General features: G+C 38.5%; 1 protein-coding gene across 1 annotated transcript in view; it reads right to left on the bottom strand.

Annotated features, from left to right (window-relative positions):
• The window catches only part of KCNC2 (potassium voltage-gated channel, Shaw-related subfamily, member 2), a gene marked incomplete at its 5' end in the record, with an annotated part of 235,122 nt that extends 211,790 nt beyond the window's left edge, over positions 1–23,332 (bottom strand). The window contains one exon of the mRNA XM_010828895.1: positions 22,982–23,332. Coding sequence (XP_010827197.1) covers positions 22,982–23,332 — 351 coding nt within the window. The remainder of the gene's footprint in view (positions 1–22,981) is intronic.
• Positions 23,333–23,337: the final 5 nt, after the last annotated feature.

The following is a 23,337-nucleotide window of genomic DNA, read 5'->3' as shown; positions in this document are numbered from 1 at the left end:
CAGCTGTTTCCCCATCTATTTCCCATGAAGTGATGGGACCGGATGCCATGATCTTCGTTTTCTGAATGTTGAGCTTTAAGCCAACTTTTTCACTCTCCTCTTTCACTTTCATCAAGAGGCTTTTTAGTTCCTCTTCACTTCCTGATGTTCAAGCTGGTTTTAGAAAAGGCAGAGGAACCAGAGATCAAATTGCCAACATCCGCTGGATCATCGAAAAAGCAAGAGAGTTCCAGAAAAACATCTATTTCTGTTTTATTGACTCTGCCAAAGACTTTGACTGTGTGGACCACAATAAACTGTGGAAAATTCTGAAAGAGATGGGAATACCAGACCACCTGACCGGCCTCTTGAAAAACCTATATGCAGGTCACTTAGTCATGTCCAACTCTTTGGGACCCCATGGACTCTAGCCCACCAGACTGCTCTGTCCATTATCCAGTATTATCCAGCCAGAATACTGGAGTGGGTTGCCATTTCCTCTTCCAGGGGATCTTCCGGACCCACCCATCAAACTCACATCTGCTGTGGCTTCTGTATTGGCAGGTAGATTCTTTTCCACTGAGCAAGACTGGGAAGCCCAAATATTACCTTGAATGGTGGCCAAACTCAAAACACAAAGTTGAGCTGAACTTTCATTTCACAAAATCGTTCTTTTTCCATTTCAGTCCTGCACTCTAACTATTAGATGCCTGAATCACAGGTATCATTTCCCTTCCATCAGCCATTTTAACACCTTCCCTGCAACATGTGACACTAAAGCAACGGCTTTAAACACACACAAACCAAATCTCAGATAAGCAATGACATGGTCTCCTTCTTTCAAAAAATGCCCGAAGGACAGTATGTTTTGAAAGACACTCCATGAAATGGTATGTTTGCAGGGGGAAACTGGAAGATAGGTACCTTTCCTTTTTGTTTTATTTATAATTAGTGGGATTTCTCAGAGGCCTAATGCACAATATGTCCTGTGAATCAGCAAGTGGAGACAGGGTGTGACTCAAGAAGAATTTGCTTTTTATAATGCAGCATCTCAAAGGACTTGTGTACTAAAGAACACACTTCTGCTTGGGGAGATGATGCCCTTAGGAAGACACTGCCATGGTTTAAAACATGTTTAGAAGTCCTCTGTTGGAATCAACTTCAAGAAACAACTTACCACACTAGAAAAATCAGTCTTACCAAATTACAGTTACAGGATATCTCTTTCTTTGTCCTTAGTTCCTCTGCTGTATTCCTTCACTTGTCTGTTCCTCACCTACTGAACCATGCAGAACTCACAGTGGGGCATGTTGGCTCTGTTCACAAGGACAGTTATTTGCAGAAGAGACAGTGAAGGCCAAAGGGAACGACTGTTGGAACCAAACTGAAGGCACAGGCAAGATGCAACTCTGCCCAAAGTGCATCACGGAGCAGACTATTTAATTGCCCACGGACTACTGCCTGCCTGTGAAACAGCACAATTACTAACATAAATAACCTGAGGATTATAACATAAAATTATGAGAAACCAAATTTCCAGAAGTTAAGAATGCATACACCCGTATATTTTAAAACACATCTGAAATAAGATGAATTTCTCTATAGCTCAGTAGCAGTTACTAAGTTTTCCTCAAATAATATAGCCTTTGTGTACAATTATTTAGCAATAATTAGAAGTCCTCTTTTTTGCAATCATTATACCTGTATTGAGTAAAATATACTAGGAAGAGGCTATTGACATGCAAACAGAAGTTGTATGAAAGCCAAGAAGAGAAAAAAGTACAGAAATATGTTGGTCCAATAACATTTGAATGAAAATGGTATTAAATTCCACCCTTTCTCCAGCTCTGAGATCACAGAAATGACCTCTGGCAAGGACCCAACCATCTTTGTTGTTGTTCTGGCAGTGATGTCCCTGGACAGCTGGAGAAGTTATCTATCTCTATTTGAACACTAACTGCTTCAAAAATTAGAGCAAGTGCTACAGTAGACAATGCGCAGCACCATGAATATATTCAGTTCGAAAATCTGTGTTTGGAACTAAACGTAAAACAGTGAGAAAGACTGCAAAATACAAGCACCAAAAATTTATTTCTGCATTCTCTTTAAAATGCAATGCAGCATTGCCAGATTCAGCAAGTAAAAATTATAGGGTGTCTATTTAATTTGGAATGTCAGATAAGAAACAGAATGCTTTTAGTGTAAGTATGACCCATAATCTGGTACACACATTTATCCTAAAAGCACTTACTTTTTGTTTATCTGTAATCAAAATTATCTATGTGTCATATTTTATCTGTCAAACCTACAGTCATAAAAACATATGATATAATACAATACCTGAGAAAACTTGAGGACAAAAACTCACAACATGCCAGGATCCAGGAAAGTTTATACTAATTAAAATATTTACTGATGAGAATAGTTAAGAATTGATGTTCATAGCAGCTTTTGCTCAAACTCTTAAAGCAAATGAAACAACTGACAAAGGATCAATTTCCAAAATATACAAGCAGCTCTTACAAGTCAATATCAGAAAAACAAACAACACAATCAAAAAGTGGGAAAAAGACCTAAACAGACATTACAGGAAAGAAGACATGTTAGCAGATGGCTAACAAACACCTGAAAAGATGCTCAAGATGACTCATTATTAGAGAAATGCAAATCAAAACTACAATTATATATCACCTCATACAGGTCAGAATGGCCATCATCAAAAAGTCTGCAAAAAACAAATGCTGGAGAGGGTGTGGAGAATAGGGAATCCTCCTACTCTGTTGGTGGGAATGCAAATCGATACAACCACTATGTAAGACAGTATAAAGACTCCTTAAAAAAACTAGGAATAAAACCACCATATGATCCTGCAATCCCACTACTAGGCACATACCCTGAGGAAACCAAAATTTTAAAAGACACATGTATCCCATCTGTCACTGCAGCACTGTTTACAATAGCTAGAACATGGAAGCAACGTAGACGTCCATTGACAAATGAATGGATAGAGAAGCTATGGCACATATAAACAGTGGACTATTACTCAGTCATAAAAGGGAACACATTTGAGCCAGTTCTAATGGGATGGATGAACCTAGAGCCTATTCTACAGAGTGAAGTCAGTCAGAAAAACAAATATGGTATACTAACATATATATATATATATGGAATCTAGAGAGACGGCACTGATGAAATGTGCAGGGCAGCAATGGAGACAGAGACACAGAGAACAGACTTCTGGACACGGAGATGGGGAGGAATGAGGGGGTGGGGTGCATGGCAAGAGTAACACGGCAACTTACATTACCATGTGAAATTAGATAGCCAATAGGAATTTGCTGTATGACTCAGGGAACTCAAACTGGACCTCTGTAGCAACCTAGAGGGGTGGGATGGGGAGGGAGGTTAAAGAAGGAAGGGAGAAATATATATGTATACACCTAGGACTGATTTATGCTGATGTCTGGCAGAAATCAACACAATTCTATAAATCAAGTATCCTTCAATTTAGAAATAAATAAATTTAGCAGGTCACAGATACACCGCCCCCCGCCCCCCCAAAAAAAAAAAAATGATTTCATAGCATCTTGTGCTCAAACTCTTGAACTGGTGGTTGGGGCAAGTGAAGACTGGACAGGATTAGAGAAACATGAAAACTGCCTTAAGCTTAAAAGTTACAGGTAGATTCAGGCTTTACCTCTGACTAGAATGACATTAGCCAAGAATCCGTCCACCAATAAGGGTTTGAAGAATGGGAACTAATTAATAAGAGGGGAGGACTTTACTTCCGTAAAAGTATTAGTTACTTGTTTGTTACTCTTGATAGCTCAGGAGTGGAGAGAGTTGCCAGTGTGGCATGCTCTCCAACACCAGCAATGTAACGACGGTCAAGGGGCCTCCTATTCCTTATTGTCCAATAACCATCCCAGGGAGCCACAGAGCTGGGGGAAGAAAGGTTTCTAGATGCTTCCCTCAGAGATGCACTGGCAGGTAAAGCAGCAGAAGCCTCTGGAGAACTGCATGCTGGGAAGTATGCACACGTATGTGCATGCGTGCTTGTGCGTGAGTACTTAGTCACTCAGTCATATCTGACTCTTGCAACCCATGGACTGTACCTCCAAGTTCCTCTGTCCATAGCATTTTTCAGGCAAGAATACTGGAGTGGGTTGTCATTTCCTTCTCCAGGGCATTTTCCCCACCAAGGGATCAAACCTGAGTCTCCTGAATTGCAGGCAGATTCTTTACTATCTGAACCACAAGAGAAGACTCGTCCCAAGATCTAAACATACAACAAGCATTTGAAAGATGCCACTAATTATTAGGCTGAAGATTTTTCACATCAGCCTGCCCTCGGGCTTCATATAATAATAGTTACCATTTTTAGAAGGCTTGGGCTTCCCAGGTGGCACTAGCGGTAAAGAACCTGCCAATCAAAGCAGGAGACATAAGAGACACTGGTTCGATCCCTGGGTTGGGAAGATCCCTTGAAGAAGTGCATGGCAACCCACTCCAGCATTCTTGCCTGGAGAATCCCATGGACGAAAGAGGCTGGTGGACTACAGTCTATAGGGTCACAAAGAATCAGACATGACTGAAGCGGCTTAGCACGCCCACACACACATAGAAGGCTTAGTTTTTGTTAGGCATCCTACTCTACGCACTAAATACACTATTTTATTTAGTTCTATCATTCAATCCTCATAATACCCAGCTTATGAGGAAGTTCTTTTACAAATAATGAGACAAAATATTAAAGAAGTTAACAATGTCATCCAAGGTCATGAAACCTAATATGTCATAGGGCCATAACCAAATCCAGGTCTGCCTGATGCCATGACTTCTACTCTTAGCCATCATATATGCTGCTTCTTAAAGAGAGCTTATGCCAGAACTTAAACGGATTAGGAGGAAATGCAGGTCCATCCTGAGTCCTGGCTGCAGAATACTGAGAGAATTGGAGACCAAAGGTGGAAGTAGAAGCAGAACTCGCAGCAAGAGATATCCTACTTGGGGCCAAGATTTGTTTAGTGCTCCTGCCTGTGCTTATTACACATGGGAATTTCTCTATCATTGTTTTCGTCTACATTTCATTATTTCTAACTATCACATAGAAACAGCAGATTTTAGTAATCAAAACTGGGTATCCAAAAGTTCTAAACTTAGCCAAGATAATTTTCATAGGTCACTGCAACAGAAAGATATCCTCAGATACATGAATACCCACAAAAATACATCATACTCAAGTCAATCCTGAAAAAGAAATTTTAAATATATATTAATAGCATATCATAAAGAAATCCAAACTGACTCAAAAATGAGAAATAACAACAAAGTAATAGTGGTAATTTGTTAATTAGGTACAAATACATCTGTAAATAAAGACCATAATATAGTTACAAATTAAATGCATATAATAAAAATTCAAAGAGAAAAGAGATATTAGTTAAAACTATTAGAAATTATAAAATGAATTATCATTTACATATGTGGCATATCCACAAAACCTAAAACAATAAACTGAAATGCTATTTCTGTCGATAAGGATTCAATAAGAACTATTGCTGTTGTTTAGTCACTAAGTTGAGTCCTATTCTTTTGCAACCCCATGGACTGTGGCCCACCAGGCACCTCTGCCCATGGGATTCTGAAGACAAGAATACTGGAGCAGGTTGCCATTTCCTTCTCCAGGGGATCTTCCCGACCCGGGACCAAAGCCGAGGCTCCTACATTGGCAGGCGGTTCCTTTACCACCGAACAATCAGGGAAGCCAAAGTAACTATACATATTATCAATACACTAAAAGTAGTAGTTTATTCATATGCCATCAGTAATTAGTTAAAATTTAAGGGACAGCAAGACCCCATTCACAACACCATCTAAACATAAAATATATAGTAATAATACTTGAAGTAAACACGTAGGACAAGTATGAAGTAAACAATAAAATTATTTTATGAGATGTAAAATCAGATTTGAATTAAATCAGAAGGTACTGTGTTCCTCATTACAAAGATTAAATATTGGATAAAGAACTCTTTATACCCCCATGTAATTTAGAATTATCTTACAGAAAATAAAAATAATTATACTAAATTTCTAAAAGCCTTTGAGGGATAAAAGGGCTATTTTCTTCTTTAGCATATTATATATATTCCCTTAACTGTCCATAATCAGAACATTTACTTTTAAGATTTAGACTATTTTTTATTTTAAAAATAAATTACAATGACCCCTTATCTTAAAAACATAAATTTGTTCTAAAATTACTGTTTTAAGCATCATGATTTATTTTACAATTTTTATTTACTATCTCACAGTGGTTCTTCCTAAAAACAATACAGCTTTGCCTGATGTCTCTAACATATACAATCACATGCATGCGTGAAGGCTTTTCCCCCCTCCTTCCATTTGCATCACCACTATAATATATATGTGCCTGTATGCCCATGTTCAGCCACTCACTGCCATGCATCTATGTTTCTTTAAATGTCTTTCTCAGTCTTTCTATTTGCCACAACTCGGAATATCTGAGCATAATTAGGTTTTAGATGTAATTATCTTCATTACTGCACTGGTTTGATAAACTGTATTCTAGGTACATGGGGAAAAATTCACCTTTGGATATTTCCACTTTATTAAACGAAATGAGATAACAACACTGTGATGAATAGGAATCTTTTTTTTTTTTCCTGTCCTTCTTGTCTAATTTCCTTGCTGCTCACACATCCATTCTTTAACATCTTTTCTTAGGACACAGCACCCTTCGTGAAGGCCCAATTTCCATGTAATTAGCAGGACAATCAGTGCCATCTATTATCATCAGTCAGATGTCTCTCTACAAAATAAGGACTAAAGCATGTGGTCTCATTGGCAATGTCTCGGTGTAAAAAATTAAAGCAGGCTAACATGTAAATGTTATTTCTGCTTGACTCTATTACTTTATTGGGGAAATTTAAATACCACAAACATCTGTTAAACCATCAAAGTTCATGTCCTTACAAATGTATTCTCAGTGGGCAAATGATAAATTAATGAGTCACTGTTCTCCAAGTAATAATTTTCTAGGATTTTGTATTAATGTTAGTCTAACAAGCCTCTTATAGGCAATGATAAAATCACACACTATACGTCGGCTTTGAATATCTTCTTTAAGACTGTATATTTGGGAAGCAGAATAGATAAAAAGTGGACAAAGAAGGTGGCCCAAAGAAGATAAGAAGAAACAATGACTGCAGGGAAGAATCATAGAGGAACGCATCCTTGTAGACAAGGGAACTCATGGAATCGTTCATATGATAATTTAAAAAAAAAAAAAACAAAAAAACACCTCACTGAGAAAACTACCAGACACTGTGCGTTACTCTGGAAAATGACAACAAGAATGGAATGGTGCCCCCATGTATGAGTTCATAACTAGTGCAAGGAGCAAGGGGGCTATATACACATACAGTCAAATTCTACTTGGAAGATAGCACACTTCATCTCCTTGGCCAAGTCTCGTTAAAAATCATGAAAAATTATCACAGGGATAGAAAATAGGAAACACTGCTATCATTGACCCAGAAGCAAACAGAATTGAGATGCAGATTCAGGGGAGAGGTAGAATGGAATTCAATATAGGTGCAAGAGAAAGCTTTTCCTGAAGTTGGTCAAGTGCTTCCCAGAGAGCTACAGAAACCAGAGGAATCTCAAACTCAGAGGCAACAGTCCCTAGGACAAGGACTGTAGGACAACTTCTTGGAAGACCCTGACTTCCTTCAGTGGCTCCTAAAGAATTTTCCCTCAGGATATAGCCAGCAAGAATAGCTCTCTAGGGGGCTTCCCAGGTGGTCCAGTGGTTGGAAGTCCACCTGCCAATTCAGGGAACACAGGTTCAATCCCTGGGCAGCTAAACTGGTGGGCCACAGCTCCCGAGCCCACTCTCCTAGAGCATGGGAGCTGCAACTGCTGAAGCCTGCGTGCCTAGAGATCACGCTCTGAAACACGCAAAGCCACTGCAGTGGGAGGCCTGTGCACAGCAACAGGAGAGTAGCCCCCAGGCCTTGCAACTAGAGAAAAACAAAAGAGAAAGACCACACACAGCAAGGAAGACACAGCACAGCCGAAAATAAATAAATAAATATTCTTAAGAAAAGAAGAGCTCTCTAAATTACCTAGAGAATCAACAGAAGATAGTTTCTAATTAGACGTGCCATGACAGAGGACAGTAATGTAAATTTCTTAGTGCCCCATATTTACTCAAAGTGTATGGAGAAAAAGAAGAAGGGTCACTCCGTGTTAATCAAAATTCATTAAATTTCTTTCCCCAAATACAGATTCCTTTCTTGGACCCTGAGAGGGTCCCTAATTTACCCAACCACCCTATCCACCCTGAAGGGAATTCTTTTTTCTGCACAATCCTGCCTGTCTACCCACATAACACTACAATCACTGCCACCTTCTTTTAAAGGAAAAGATACCTGAAGAAAATAAATAACTATAAAAAGGGACAAAAGTGAAAGAATAGAAAAAAATCTACAGAGGAACCCAGAGTTAATACCTGAAATGAAATAGAACTTTGAAAATTATCTAACTAGTATCTTCATATTCTTGAAGACATGGTATCCATTAAGTGAGAACACACCAAAATGGAAAAGGAGAAATCAAGACAATAAAAGATTTATCAGATACTACGAAATTGTTGCCCAAATGGACAAGTTAGCATCCTGGGTTAAATGGTATCTCCCCAAAACGCATGTTCACCTCAAACCTCAGAATGTGACCTTATTTTGTGACCTCTTTGTGGAGGTAATTTAAGTACAGCCCACACTAATCCAGTATGACCACATCTTAATTTATTCAATTTACTCAATTTATTTAAATTAACAAGTGGTCATACTGGATTACTGTAGGATATAACCCCCAAAATTGGTGTCTTTTAAGAAGAGACACCTGAGACACACCAGGACGATTATCTTGTCAAAATGGTGGCAGGGACTGGAGTCACATGGCTACAAACTGAGGAACACCGAACTGCCAGCAGACCTTTCCCTCAAAGCCCCAGAAGAAACAGAGTCTGCTGAGACCAGGATTTCAGACTTTTAGCCTGCAGAGCCATAAGAGAATAAATTCTGTTGTTTCAAGTCATCCAGTTTGTGGTAGTTAGCTACAACAGCTCAGGGAAACTAATACAGCCAGTTAAATGCTACAATACTATAGCTACAAAGTGATACAGAAAGTCAAAGGAGAAAACAAACTGCTTTTGAAAGAGTTTAGAAGGTGCCAAGCAAGACTTGATAATTTTACAAACTATTGAAAGATGATGGAATCAACATGTAAAATCGAGGAGGGGAGAGTGCAGGCTGTGAGAACAGTGTACAAAAACACAGGACATTGTGCACACATCTCTTATACTCAGGAATGGCAAAGCATGCTGTCTGAGCAGTAGAGCTGTGGGAGCTGTATTGCATTTGTAGATGATGGGCAGATTCTGGGAAGCCAGGCTAAGAAAAATATGTTTTAATATATAGCCACTAGAAAAGGATAACAAGTTTATAAGCAAGAAAATGGCACGGTACAGTAATGCTTTAGAAGGAGCTACTCTGCCTTGGATCTGAACTCACCACATTCTTCCCAGTTTAATTCCTTTGGTGCCTCTTCCCATTTTTGTTTTTCTTCCTCACTACCTTTGCTCCTTCCTGGACTTTATCTAGAGGAAATATTTACTTAAAACAAGTTTCCAAAGAGCCACAGAATCTCACTGGTACTTTTCAATCCCTAGTTAAATTGAAGCTTCTAGCTTTGGAATCTATATGAACTACTATATTGAATGAGTCAGTTACATTTCACAAAAATTATGCAAAAATTGATATTATTTTTGGGGGCATGAAACCAAAATAATATATAGCAAGACAAAGCTAACATTTATTTTAGAGAGGACTTATTCCTCACTATCTTTTATGGTGGTGAATTACGGCAACCAAAAATTTTAAGGGGCGTACTCTGCATCTAATTTCACAACAATAAAATCTATGAAATAGCTATTAATAACTGAGTAATTGGTACTGAAATATAAAAGAAAAATTACAAAACATAATACAAAATACTACAGTGTTAAATCCATAAAAGAATAACTACTGATTTCTCAAATCATATAACCACTGACTCTTGAATTAGAAAAAAGTCATAAAAGTTGTCTTGTCCCATTGGGCAAACAGAAGCTAGGGAGACATTCTTGACTTCTCTCTCTGCCTTACTCAAATGGCACCTAATTAATCAACAGTTCCACTTTAGTTGTCTTCATTTCACTTCATCACTCCAGCCACTGTTTTAAGTGAGATCACCGGTATCTCTTGGGCTGGTGGCTCAGATGGTAAAGAATCTGCCTGTAATGCAAGAGACCTGGGTTCAATCCCTGGGTCAGTAAGATGCCCAGGAGGATGAAATGGTAAGTATCTTTTCCAGTATTCTTGCATGGAGAATCCCATGGACAGAGGAGCCTGGCGGGCTATAGTCCACGGGGTCGCAAAGAGTCAGACACAACTGAGTGACTAACACTTTCACTTTTTAGTATCTCACACCTGGATTAGCACACTCACGTGCTAAACTATAGCTCTTGTGACAAACTTGCACTCATTTTCCCTAGCCCAATCCTGTCTTCAAGTATAAATATTTCAGAATAATAGTCCTAATTACAAAGATGCATGCCATTGCTCTGCTGAAAATCCTTCCAAAGGTCTCCAGTCCCAGAGAAAGACCAGACCTTCTAAACAGAGCTTGCCAAGGCCTTCGATCCAACCTCAACTCGTTTCTGGAAACACCTCCACATCCCTTACACAAGGTGGGGGCTGTCCTGAATTATTTACAGCGTCTTGCACAGGCCTTGCCTTCTTTCCCTTTCAGGATTTTATTTCAACTCTTCTCTTTAAAAACTCTGGCTATCTCCTCTTCAGCCTCTGGTACCAAGACAGGTATATTTCTTCCAGGAAGTTTTTTCCCACCCTTGGCAACCTTCTGCCGGAGCTCTCCTGACATTGCACTTTCATTTCTTTTCTGCTGTTCTCCTCCAGGACACTACAGCTGCTTAAAGGCAGGGAATAAACCATTATCTTACAACTTGTAAAATGTTTGGTATAGGATATACATATGTTAGATATTGTTCTAATTACTATGTATTCATGTGGAATAGAATTATTCCTATAATTTCCCAGATAGCTATCCAATGTTCATACATTGGAAAAAACCTCAGCGATAGACAACTTACTTTTTTATGAACAATCTAAATGCTAGAATGTTCCCTTAAGGTACTCTATGTAACTACCCAATCCCTCTCAAATAACCAGTGCTTGGCATAAGGAATAGTGACGATTGTGATGATGATGATAACAGTAATAATGATACAGCTAAAATTGAGAGAACTAGACACCATGCTGGCTTCTGAACATGAATATGCACAATCCACCCTCATAACAATTCTTTGAGTCAGATACAATTATTATCTTCCCAGTCCAGATGAAAAGAGGGAGGCTTAAAGAAGCGACAGTGTGAAAGTGATACAGCAGGCAAGTGGTAAGTCAGGACTCAGACTCAGTGAACTGAGTGCAGTCCTTCACATTAACTCACTCCTGTCTCAAAACCAACTGTCAGCTAGTATTTTAACTCTTTTCCCTGAAAAAGAGATGTAGTAAAAATGATATCAAGAAGAAGAAGACAGATTGAAAAATAAAAATCTAGTTAAAAATCTTTATTTTAAATTAGTTTCCGAATTCATCTGTCTATGGAACTCTTTTGAGGGCAACACCTGTTCACATTCTGGATTGCTTTAGATCTAGAAAACATACTTTGGGAAATATTGGTTCAAGCATGATTATTACCCTATTTCAATGTTAAACTGTATTTGCTTTGGCAGCAGTCACATCACAGTACTAACATGAATTGGGTCAGTGGCCAACTACAATGCCAAAGATGTTCATCTTATCTGAATCCTATCCAAATCCTACTGGAGTGAGACCTGGGAAGTCGAAAATCTAGCCATCATCTCAGGTTATTCCTAGGCACATCTAAGTTTTAGAACCACTATCTAAGTGGTTAGGACCACTATTTTCAAATACACTGAGATAACATTCCTACCCAGAGGCCCTCTCTTCCTTTCAAGCCTGTTCTCCTGCATTCTGGTCCTTTTATTACCCCTTATGACATGGCACAGCATTCTATGTCAAGCCTCCATGTTTGCACACTACTCTGTTGACCTAATCCTTGACTGCTGGAAAACACATCTCTTGCATGTTAACTATTCAAATCTCATCTCTTCTTTATAAGACAGTGGGATCTGTGTGTCCACAGTATGCCAATATCGCTGCTATAGTTTTAATGCATTATACTGTAACCATGGGCAGACAGTTGTTCTTTTCCAATAGAATACAAGTGTCTTGAAGGTAAATGACAAATTTTAACCCTTACATTCTCTGTACTAACCTAGTTTGGGCCAATAGTTAAAACCCAAGAACTGTCAGCAGAGAGATTCAAAAGCATTTGACAGCTTTCATCTTTGAGGCCTGGTTCTCCTCCAGTTGGTTTAATTGAGAGAAATGTACTAATACCTAGCATGTTATTTCAACCAAGAAATGCCATCAGTCCTGAATATCCATTGGAAGGACTGATGCTGAAGTTGAAGCTCCAATACTTTGGCCTCCTGATGTGAAGAACTGACTCATGGATGGCATCACCGACTCAACAGACATGAGTCTGAGTAAGCTCTGGGAGTTGATGATGGACAGGGAAGCCTGGCATGCTGCAGTCCATGGGGTCACAAAGAGTCGAACATGACTGAGTGACTGAACTGAAGCAATGCAGCAAGCCAAGGCAGAGGAAACACAAAAGGTTGCAAACAAAGAAACTCAGCACTGAAGCAGTCAAGTACTCAAAACTAAAGACACAGAAATTTGAGATGAATTAAATCAATGATTAATACATAAACAGAAAAATGAATAGGTATTGAAAACAATCACTGAATTTTAAAAAATTAAAGAATGGATAGTATGCACATATTACAACTAAAAACTAAGCAGTGGATTCGTATAAGAAAGTGGAACAATTAAAGAATTCTGTTCTTGAATTGAGACTAATCTATTTTGAATGTCATTGAAGCCTATCAGTGCATTAAAATACATTTGATTTCATTGCTTGGCATGAATTTTATATCTCTAACACTGTACTCTAAATATCAAAGCACCGTGAACACCATTTTGAACTGGGAATTAAGTATAAGTTCACAAATGCCTCTCCATCATGATACAAATATGATGGTTGTTCAACTTTGATGCACCACTAATCATTTTATGTAACCCTGATAGCTCACTCAGGCCTGATAGTAAAGTTGTAGCTTTAAAAAAAAGGCTACTTGGTCCTTTAGAATCTCTTGGCACAAAAAAGGGCTAGCTAAACCTCTGTTCTGTCCATTTCCTACTCAATTTATATATGAAAGATGGGTCTCACTAAGAATATTATGAAAAATTTTCATAATCACCCTCTCACTGTTCACCTCAAGAGGGAAGCAGGACAACTGAAACAATAAATCAACTTGTAATGATGTCTTGTTCTACTTTCCTAAATATCAATTTTATCCAAATTAATATAGTAAGGAAGCTTCCTTTTGCCACTGTTTCCAATGCCATTACTTTGTCATTGTTTCCAATACAGTTATTATATAATATTCACTTTAAGCAAGTGGCATTTTATCCTCAATCAATAAATACAGAAATAAGCAACCCCATATCTGAACTTATGCAGCAAAATTTACAAACAAGACACAAAATTTACAGAAATTGTGAATAATCCTTGGCCCTTTCACTGAACCTAATCAGACAAACTGCTCTAGGAATAACTGCAAAGTGAAAGTGATACTTGCTCAGTCGTGTCTGACTCTGCAATCCCATGGATTATAGCCCACCAGGCTCCTTATATTCATCCAAATAGATTTTACATCAACATGTTGCCTTAAGTTTAGAATTAATAGTATCATTTGGATATCTTGACAATATTATTTAGGATCACTTTATATAAAAAAGTTTTTGCATTTTATCATTTAATGAATGACTTTAAAATTCTGGACAGTTTTGGTGTAAAGGAAGAGAACATCTGTGGCCAAAAGGTGGCATATTTTCATCACTGAGACTTTCTCCATGGAGACATCTCAAAGGAGAACATCTTCCACTGCTGAGACTAAATCACAGAACATTTGCCAGGAAGGGCTGTCTTGAATTTTGCTCCAGTTTTTAAAGACATCAACAATGTTGTCAGATGCAGAAAGAATGGCAAAGCTCTAAGTTCTGATACAAAATCCACCAGTGTCTTCAAACATAAAATTAAGACACTGAGGTGTCTGCATAGGGTTTTCTTAATACGTGAACACAGAGGAAACGTCAGGTTACACAGATGTCTCTATCATTATGAGCTTTCAGAAGAAAAGGTCAGTCAAGAAACCATAGAAATTATGGAGTACTTTTTTCCCCAATACTACCAGCAACATCTTCTGTTTGACTCCTATAAAATGCCTTCTCTCAAACACACACAAAATTATAAGCTGCTTTACATTCCACCAATAGGGAAGGAAGCACTACCTTTGACTAACTACTAAAGAAGGTTGAAGGAAAAGTTTTTTAGTCTTGTATTTACTGACCTCACTAAAACATAAATCTCATTTTAGGTCTTAGAAACAGCTCCAACCATCTTCACTCTAATTTACGTTATCCCTGTGTATACCCAACCAAAATGTTGGGCTCCAAAATCACAGCAGGTGGTGACTGCAGCCATGAAATTAAAAGACGCTTGCTCCTTGGAAAGAAAGTGATGATCAACCTAGATAGCATATTCAAAAGCAGAGACATTACTGTAACTACAAAGATCTGTCTAGTCAAAGCTCCAGTTTTTCCAGTAGTCATGTATGGATGTGAGATCTGGACTATAAAGAAAGCTGAGCGCCGAAGAATTGATGCTTTTGAACTGTGGTGCTGAAGAAGACCCGAGAGTCCCTTGGACTGCAAGGAGATCCAACCAGTCCATCCTAAAGAAAATCAGTCCTGGGTGTTCATTGGAAGGACTGATGCTGAAGCTGAAACTGCAATACTTTGGCCACCTGATGTGGAGAGCTGACTCATCTGAAAAGACCCTGATGCTGGGAAAGATTGAGGGCAGGAGGAGAAGGGGACAACACAGGATGAGATGGTTGGATGGCATCACCGACTCAACGGACATGAGTTTGAGTAAGCTCTGGGTGTTGGTGATGGACAGGGAAGCCTGGAGTGCTGCAGTCCATGGGGTCGCAAAGAGTCTGACACAACTGAATGACTGAACTGAAACCCATGATCTGGTTAGTTACACGTGAGAAGAGAATGTCCTATAAAACATTAACCATCACCAATAGGTTGAACAAGGGTTGCATTTAAAAATTCCAAAGGCAATAAAGCCAAAAAAAGTAGAAAAACATATTACAAAAGACACACACACAAGGATAAAGGGATAAAATAGGAGGTAAGTGAATAAACAGGCAGATTAGTTTTGATGTTTTAAAGGCAGTAGAACAGTAAGATGTAGACCTGGTAGAGAAGGCAGCAATGGAAGGATGCATCTGGAGGGTATCTGGAAATAGAATAAGAAGATAGGGACAATTTCCCTGCTATTGTTGAACAATAGGACATTGAAGAGGACAGACCCTACCCCAACTACTTCCAATAGGCTTGCTACCTTCCGAAAACTAAAATTTGTGCAGCTGATATCAAACCCAATCCAGACTAAGCAATCAAGATGGAATGGGAGGAGTGCCGGGAGTCAGAAGGTCTAAATTCCAACCCTGCCACTGTGACTAACTACCCATGGCTATGAACAAGTCAGCTGTTTTTGTGATTTAAGGTCACTGTGTCAGGTTTCCTGACACAATGACCAGTTTCCTTCCAAGTCTCATGAACAACAGAAGTCTGCTATACATACCAGTGTCACTGAAAGATGCTGCGGTGTGGTGGGATGCATGCTCAGTTGTGTCCGACTCTTTGCGATTCCACAGACTGTAGCCTGCCAGGCTCTCTGTCCGTGGGATTTCCCAGGCAAGAATACTGGAGTGGATTGCCATTTCCTCCTCCAGGGGATCTTCCCGACCCAGGGATTGAACCTGCATCTGCATTGGCAGGTGGATTCTTTACCACTGAGCCATTAGGGAGGTCACATTCAAAGATTATATACCACATAATATATAATACACGTATGCTCACACACAAATATTCTCAATCAAAACTTTAAGCCATATTCCCACAAGTCTCTTCCTTCACTTATCCATATAAACATTTTATCAATATACAGAGTATGTATCTACATTATGATAGTGAATGTATCTTTTTTATGTAAATATATATAGGCTGAAATAGAAAAACTATTTTTTTCTCAAAAGAGAAATAGGACAAAAGAGACACTGATGTATAGAACAGTCTTTTGGACTCTGTGGGAGAGGGAGAGGGTGGGATGATTTGGGAGAATGGCATTGAAACATGTATAATATCATATATGAAACGAGTCGCCAGTCCAGGTTCGATGCACAATACTGGATGCTTGGGCTGGTGCACTGGGACGACCCAGAGGGATGGTATGGGGAGGGAGGAGGGAGGAGGGTTCAGGATGGGGAACACATGGCGGATTCTTGTTGATATATGGCAAAACCAATACAATATTGTAAAGTTAAATAAAATAAAATTTTAAAAAGAAGAAATAGGGTGCACTATATAATCCATACATATTTTTCTCTTCAAATATTCTTCACTAGTGAGTACATTAAAACACAAACTTACAAAGTGTGCTAGACAGCATACTATTCTCTATGCTTATCCTGATTGAATGAGTTATGAAAAAAGATTAGAACTGAATAATTTGACACTATTTGGTAAACACTTAAATGTGTTAGGCATATCTGTAAATCCTCAAGTGAATAAGACTTTCCCTTCTGTATAAGATATGGGAAGGGGAAAAGGCTGGTGTCTTTGACAAGGCACTTTTCAAATGGAAATAAAACTGAGATTACCTAATCAGTTACCCTTGTGGGTGGATGGCTATACACCTGCACTGAATCTTAGACTTAGAAAATGACAGAGCCGATCATCTTTATGGGTTTCATGACAGAGCGGACAGCAAAATGATTTCCTGAGATCAATATGTGGTTGAAAGAAAGCTGTTTTCAATGGAAACAGGAAGCTAGGAGCCAACCTGTTTCTATGGTAACCAGAGCAGCAGCTACCCAACAGCTGTAGGAAAAGAAAAGGGCAGCAAGTTAAAATTCAAAAAAAAAAAAAAAAACAAGAGAAATCCATGCTAGTTTACCTTAATAGTGTGATGGTCCCTAGAGGACAATCAAAATGAGTGCAGACATGCTCTTTTCCTACCCAGGGATTTTCAGCATCACTATCCTTGTTTTTTCCTCTAAACTTCAAAATCTTGGAGCTGGAAAGAAGTTTGAATACTTATCTAATCCAGTGTGTCATCCCCATTTTTTCTTTCAAAATAAAGCCAAAGGAAATCAAGAATTAGAAAGACGAAGTAAATTCTCAAAGGTCACACAGCTAGCTGTGAAAGCAGAGTTAGTGCCTAGGACTCATGGATTCCAACTCAGGCATTTTTCCAATGCGCTTTCCATGTACTCTCTACTCTACTCTCTTCTCCTCCCAACACCTACAGTTTAGTCACTTTCTGTGAAAATATTGACTACACAGTATTAAAATTAATCACCACCCTTCAAACTATAAGCAAAAGGCAATGCTATCTTGTCATAGAAAAATCTTGACTGTTTTTCCAAAAGAAAAGCCCTTCATACTTCAAAAAGAACTGGATCAAGTTTATATAATCCACTGATGGTTACAGTTTAGATTATCTTGCCATTATATATTTCCTTAGAGAGACCTGTGTTTATACTATATCAGTCCTTTAGTGCTCTTTACTATTTCATTCAGATACACTTTTACAGTTGCCATAATAAAAAAGGGTAAATGATTCAGAATTTGAGAATAAAAATGAGATCTGAAAACTGCATTTACTTTATTTGCAGTAGTTAAAATAAATAGTAATGATACATATTTCTAAATGGAATGATCTAAATGATACATATTTCTAAATGGAAAAAGTTGACCTGCATTTTTTATAAAACTACACATTTCCTCGTTTTCAGTTGCTTTGAAAATAAGCTGCTTGACAGAGAAGAAAAATTTCTCTGACTCTCATTTAGTTTTGTCAATTCAGGTCTACACATGAACTCTTGGGAAAATATAACAGAAAGGAAAAAAAAAAAAAAAAACCATACATAAACTGTCCAACTACTCACCTTTGGCATGATAATGCCCTAGCAACAGATTAGGTCACCTAGTCTGGGGTCAAATACACTATCAAAAATACAGTTCTACTAAAGTTACTTGCTTTTTTAGATTATGTGTTGAATGAGGCACTCTCTAATCTTATCCAATGCTCAGAATATATGAATAAAATCAAATATATCTGTGAAGTGTATAATGAGTGGCCTGGAAAAAGTCAAGGGAGACTTAGATGCTTATATAGCAAATGCAAATACACCAGACTCTTAACAGCAGACTCTTTTTAGGGGTCTGAAGTTTGGATTTGTATTGTCATGTGGTTGGCCATAACTTTTAATTGTGAGATTAAAAATATGGTTAGATAGCATCACCGACTCAAAGGAAATGAAACTGAGCAAACTCTGGAAGATAGTGAAGGACAGAGAAGCCTGGCGAGCTGCAGTCCATGGGGTCACAAAGAGTCGGACGTAACTTAGTGACTGAACAAACAACAACAAACTTTTAATTAAAATAGGAAGGGATGAAGACACTCAAACACACTGTAAATAATTCAGTTGTTTTCTCTGCAAATAATTCAGTTTATAGCTATAAGCACAGCTTGTCTCATACTCTTCAATAATATTGCAAAGAGAGAGCCTATATATCACTCTGAAAACAGAAAAATCAAGGCTAAAAAAGCCTAACACTTTCATAATAAAATAAAGACTAACAGAAGCATAAAACTGTTGTTTCTTTTTTTTTTTTTTGGGCCACACCCCACAGCTTCCAGGATCTTAGTTCCCCTGCCAGGTATTGAGCCCCAGTTTCTCCTAACCAGTGGCCCACCAGAGAATCACCAAGATCATCATTTCTAAACGCAGTATTTTCCTGAACATCTCAAGCAACACTTCCACATGAGTTTTGGTTTTTTTTTTAAGGGGAACATCTTTAGTGTCTCTGGAATTTTGCTTGTTGTTATTCTGTTGTACTTTTAACTGAATAGATAATATTTTAGGAAATATTTTATTATAAATAGAGTGGTGAGCTTACTGAGGCCAAGTACTATATCTGCTCATGCACTTCTAGTATCTTATATAGTTTCTGGTCTACAATGACTGCAGAAACAATATTAATTGACTAAAATTCTAAAATTTTAATAATTAACAACAATATTTCACAAACAAGCTTTATTTGGCCATTATTTCTTTTAACTGGAGTAAGGCTCACAGAACAAGAATTAATACGTGTTCTTTCTTTAATCTTAATGTATGACTCAAATTGTCCTTACCATATTATAACTTTAAAAAATTAAATGCGACATCTAAACCTAGAAAATAGTTATTTAGAAGATCATTCCTTTCCTGTTTTGTACTTTGAGGTAGAGGAAAAAATGTCCCATAAAAAGCAAATTACATATATGCAATTCTGAATCCAATTTTAGATATTAAAATTTAAATTGTAATAGTTTTAAGGAGTATATTTTAGTAATTCTGTGGAAATAAAACCATTTAAAATGCTTTTTTCTATTTGTAAATATTATTCAATGCCATCAACAGGATAATCTCTCTTCTTTCCAGATCTCATTTTCTCCACAACAGGTTTCCATGACAACTTATATTTAAATTTTTATAAATTTCTAATATATTTTTAAGAATACAATTCATAAATGTAAAATATAAACTTATTTACCAAGTTAACCTGAACAATTTAGACTGTTCAAATATGTATTTACATCATAAATTAAAAGCAACAGAGGAGGGGGAAATGCCAACCAAAACAAAAGGCAAAAATACAATGCTGTAAAATTAAATTAATTATCTAGTTCCTACCACTGTTGTTTCAGTCTGCCACTTTAGACTAAAAAAGTTAGAAGTAAAACAAATCTACTATATAATTAAGTCACTCTCCTCAATACTGGGAAAGGATAAGGACAATGATGAAACAAGTATAACAAATTGAAAACAGAATTTGCACAGTTAAAATTGTTCATCTCAAGTACATCAATAAAAGATGAACTAATGTAAAATGAAAAGTAAGAGGGTTTATAAAAGTTAAATACTTCTATTAAGAATGACATCAGTAAGACCACAGCTGAAACAAACCACTTGATAATTGATTTTATGTCTCCTAGAATCATGTCCATGAAAATATAATTTCATCCAGTGACCTCCCAATGTAATTCTATTTAGCAAAGTAGTCAGATAATATTGTCAGTCAATCATCTGAACTAAAAGTGTCCATAAAAAAATATTAAATCACATGTAAATAGAATGGGGACTTCTGAGTATTCTTTTTTAAGCAACCCCTAATAATTTGAAAAGTGATTTTTCTGAAGACAAATCCCACAAATGTTAGCCAATCTGAAAAAAAAAAAAAAAGGAAAAACATTACATATAAACTGGTCAATAAAAATTGAAAGTTAGAACAGGGTTCATTTGAAGAAAACTGGAATCCCATATTTGCACTCTAATGTTGGGTAGTGCAGCCAAAGACCTGGAAAAAAATGTGTATGTATGCATATATATATATACACACACACAGAGATAAGTCATAGATGACCTTTTAAAGTTAGAAGACTAAGGACTGTCCTATGCTGCATTAAATCTCAAGAGCAACACTGTCTGCAGAGATTTCACAAGCCAAATAGTCAGTTATAATCAGTGGTTGCGGTGGAAAGGGCCTGGGGAGGGTGTCATGAGACCTTCGGCGTAATTTTGGCTTTGCTAATAACTTGCTCTATGACCTTGGCCATCACTTAGCATCTGCAGTCTTCATTTTCCTCATCTACAAACTACAGGTTCCTCATGAGGTGACCTCAACGAAATTTTCCACGTCTCTCATTCTCAGCTGATGCTGTTTCTAATGGCTCTTTGACCTAAAACTAATCTCTAATCTATCTGTGTTCTTTTCCTCACCTAAAATGGATGCAGGTCAAATTCTTAATATTATTACAACAAAATCTTGGTAAGATTTTTAAAAAACTATTTTCAAGTTAATGGGCTACCCTTAGACCATTAATTCATAGAATCAAATTCCATAGCAGTAATAAAAACTGAACGCCTTGAAGCTTTTCCTGTGCAACCCAGCCTCCAAAAAATGCATTTTATTATCATGAATAAAGATAATAAAACATCCTGGTTTTTTATACCACATAAAATAACAAAATTATATGATGAGTCTGAAAACAAATGCAGATTATCTTTTTAGTCGCCAATTGGAAAGAGCACTATGGCACACAGCTGGAATCCAAAACAACAGAGATAATTGTCATGAGTCTCTGATTTAATTTAAATAAATAAATAAGTCTGCACTTTTTTTTTTCCCTGAATGCCAACTCTTGCTGAATTCATAGAATGGTCTTAAAAGGAAGATCTCGGAGTTGAAGTTATTAATTCTATATTCAAATATGAGAATGTGGACATGCTGGAATTTATGTGTGCACTTAAATACCAGATCCCATAAAGTAGCAATGCTTTAAATTGTCTCTTTGATAGTCTATATCAAATTGCAAACAGAATACATGCTCAGACTTCTAAAGTGGTATCAGAAGCACATCTTCTGACATGTTATCAGACAGCTGCAAAATGTCTCAGAGGCAGAGACTTCTGACATGCAGAGGATTGAGCCAAACTCAAGCTGGGAGAAATCCCATTCTGCTCAAGGAGGATCTTTCCTAGGTACAGAAGCAAACCAGACACATGCAGTTGCAAAGATTTAACTAAATACAGTACTCCATTCTCACACAGAATTAAAAACCATTCACATACTGCATAATCTGAGGTTATTTATATTTCTTTTATTTCCTTTAAAATTAGAGAAACCATTACTAGTTACTTTTATCATCTCTTCATTGGGATTTTGAAGAATCAATCCGGTGTGTCAAAGACTAAATTTAAACTGTCACTCAAACTAGAAACTGAAAAGAAACATGAGTATGGGATCAAAATGTATAGAATAAAATTAAGTTGCCTACAATCTAAATTAGAGACTCCCACTGAACTAGGATCACCGAAGTGTCCAATCGGCATTGAACCTGTAAAAGACACAGAGCGCCAGGGGAAAGACACAGACTCCAAAATTCACTGTGCAGGTGGGCTATCCCGTCAGTTTACTGAGGCAAGCAGACTCAGCACTGCTCTCCCTTGGATGGAGACAGGCCCAAACGATATTCAGGAGGTTCTCTTTCCAAGATGAACCTGTTCATCTCCCGGCCCAGCCACAGACATATATTCCGTTTCCCTCTACTGCCCTAAGTAGGGCCACTGCTCTGCGTGAGTCAGGCGTGTCAGACCTCACTGGAAAGATCAAACCGTGATGATCGGGAGGCCTGGAGGACCCTCGGAACTCAAGAAAAGGTTGGAATAAAAGAGAAACAGAAATTCCACATCATGAAGCGTGGGTAGCGATTTCAGAACGAGGTTCCAACAGACTTGCCCAGAGCAGTGGACATTTGCCCTGCTGGTCCCACCTGGGGAAGTAAATCTCGGTTTGAGTTGAGGAGAGGAGGGGGAAGCGGAGGGGAACCGGGCGGGTAGAAAGAGGACGAGGGAGGGAGGCCCTGAGTTTGCCCTGAGCGATGGGCCCCCAGCCTACCGATACGGGACACCCCGGCCCGCTCCCCGCAGCCCTCTGCTGAGAGAGCAGGACATCTCGGAAGGGATGGGGAGAAGCTGGAGCAGCACGGAAGGGGGCGCCTCTGGCCTTACCCGGGCGGCTCTGGACGAGTAGGGGTCCTCGAAGAGAGCCCACATGCGGGGCTGCAGCCTCCTCCAGCGGCCGGACTTGCCGTCTGGGCCCCCCAGGCCCGCGGCGTCCTCGATGCCCAGCCTCTTGGCCGCCAGGTCCTCGTCGTCGCCGGGGTCGCCGCCGAGGAGGTCGGGGGCCTCGAAGATGTCGAGCGCCTCCTCGGCGTCGCGGTGCTGCCGGTAGGTCATCCAGCAGCAGGGCTCCACGTCGGTCTCGTCGATGCCCCAGAAGGCCAGCTCCTCCTCGAAGAGCGGCCCGCACACGTCGGCCGGGCAGTGCAGCTTGCCGGTGCGGTAGTAGTTGAGCACGTAAGCAA

This window comes from Bison bison, unplaced genomic scaffold, assembly GCF_000754665.1.
Source record: "Bison bison bison isolate TAMUID 2011002044 unplaced genomic scaffold, Bison_UMD1.0 scf7180017864497, whole genome shotgun sequence".
Taxonomy (NCBI): Eukaryota; Metazoa; Chordata; class Mammalia; order Artiodactyla; family Bovidae; genus Bison; species Bison bison.
The sequence above is the reverse complement of the archived record's forward strand: the minus strand, read 5'-3'. Positions and strand labels throughout refer to the sequence as shown.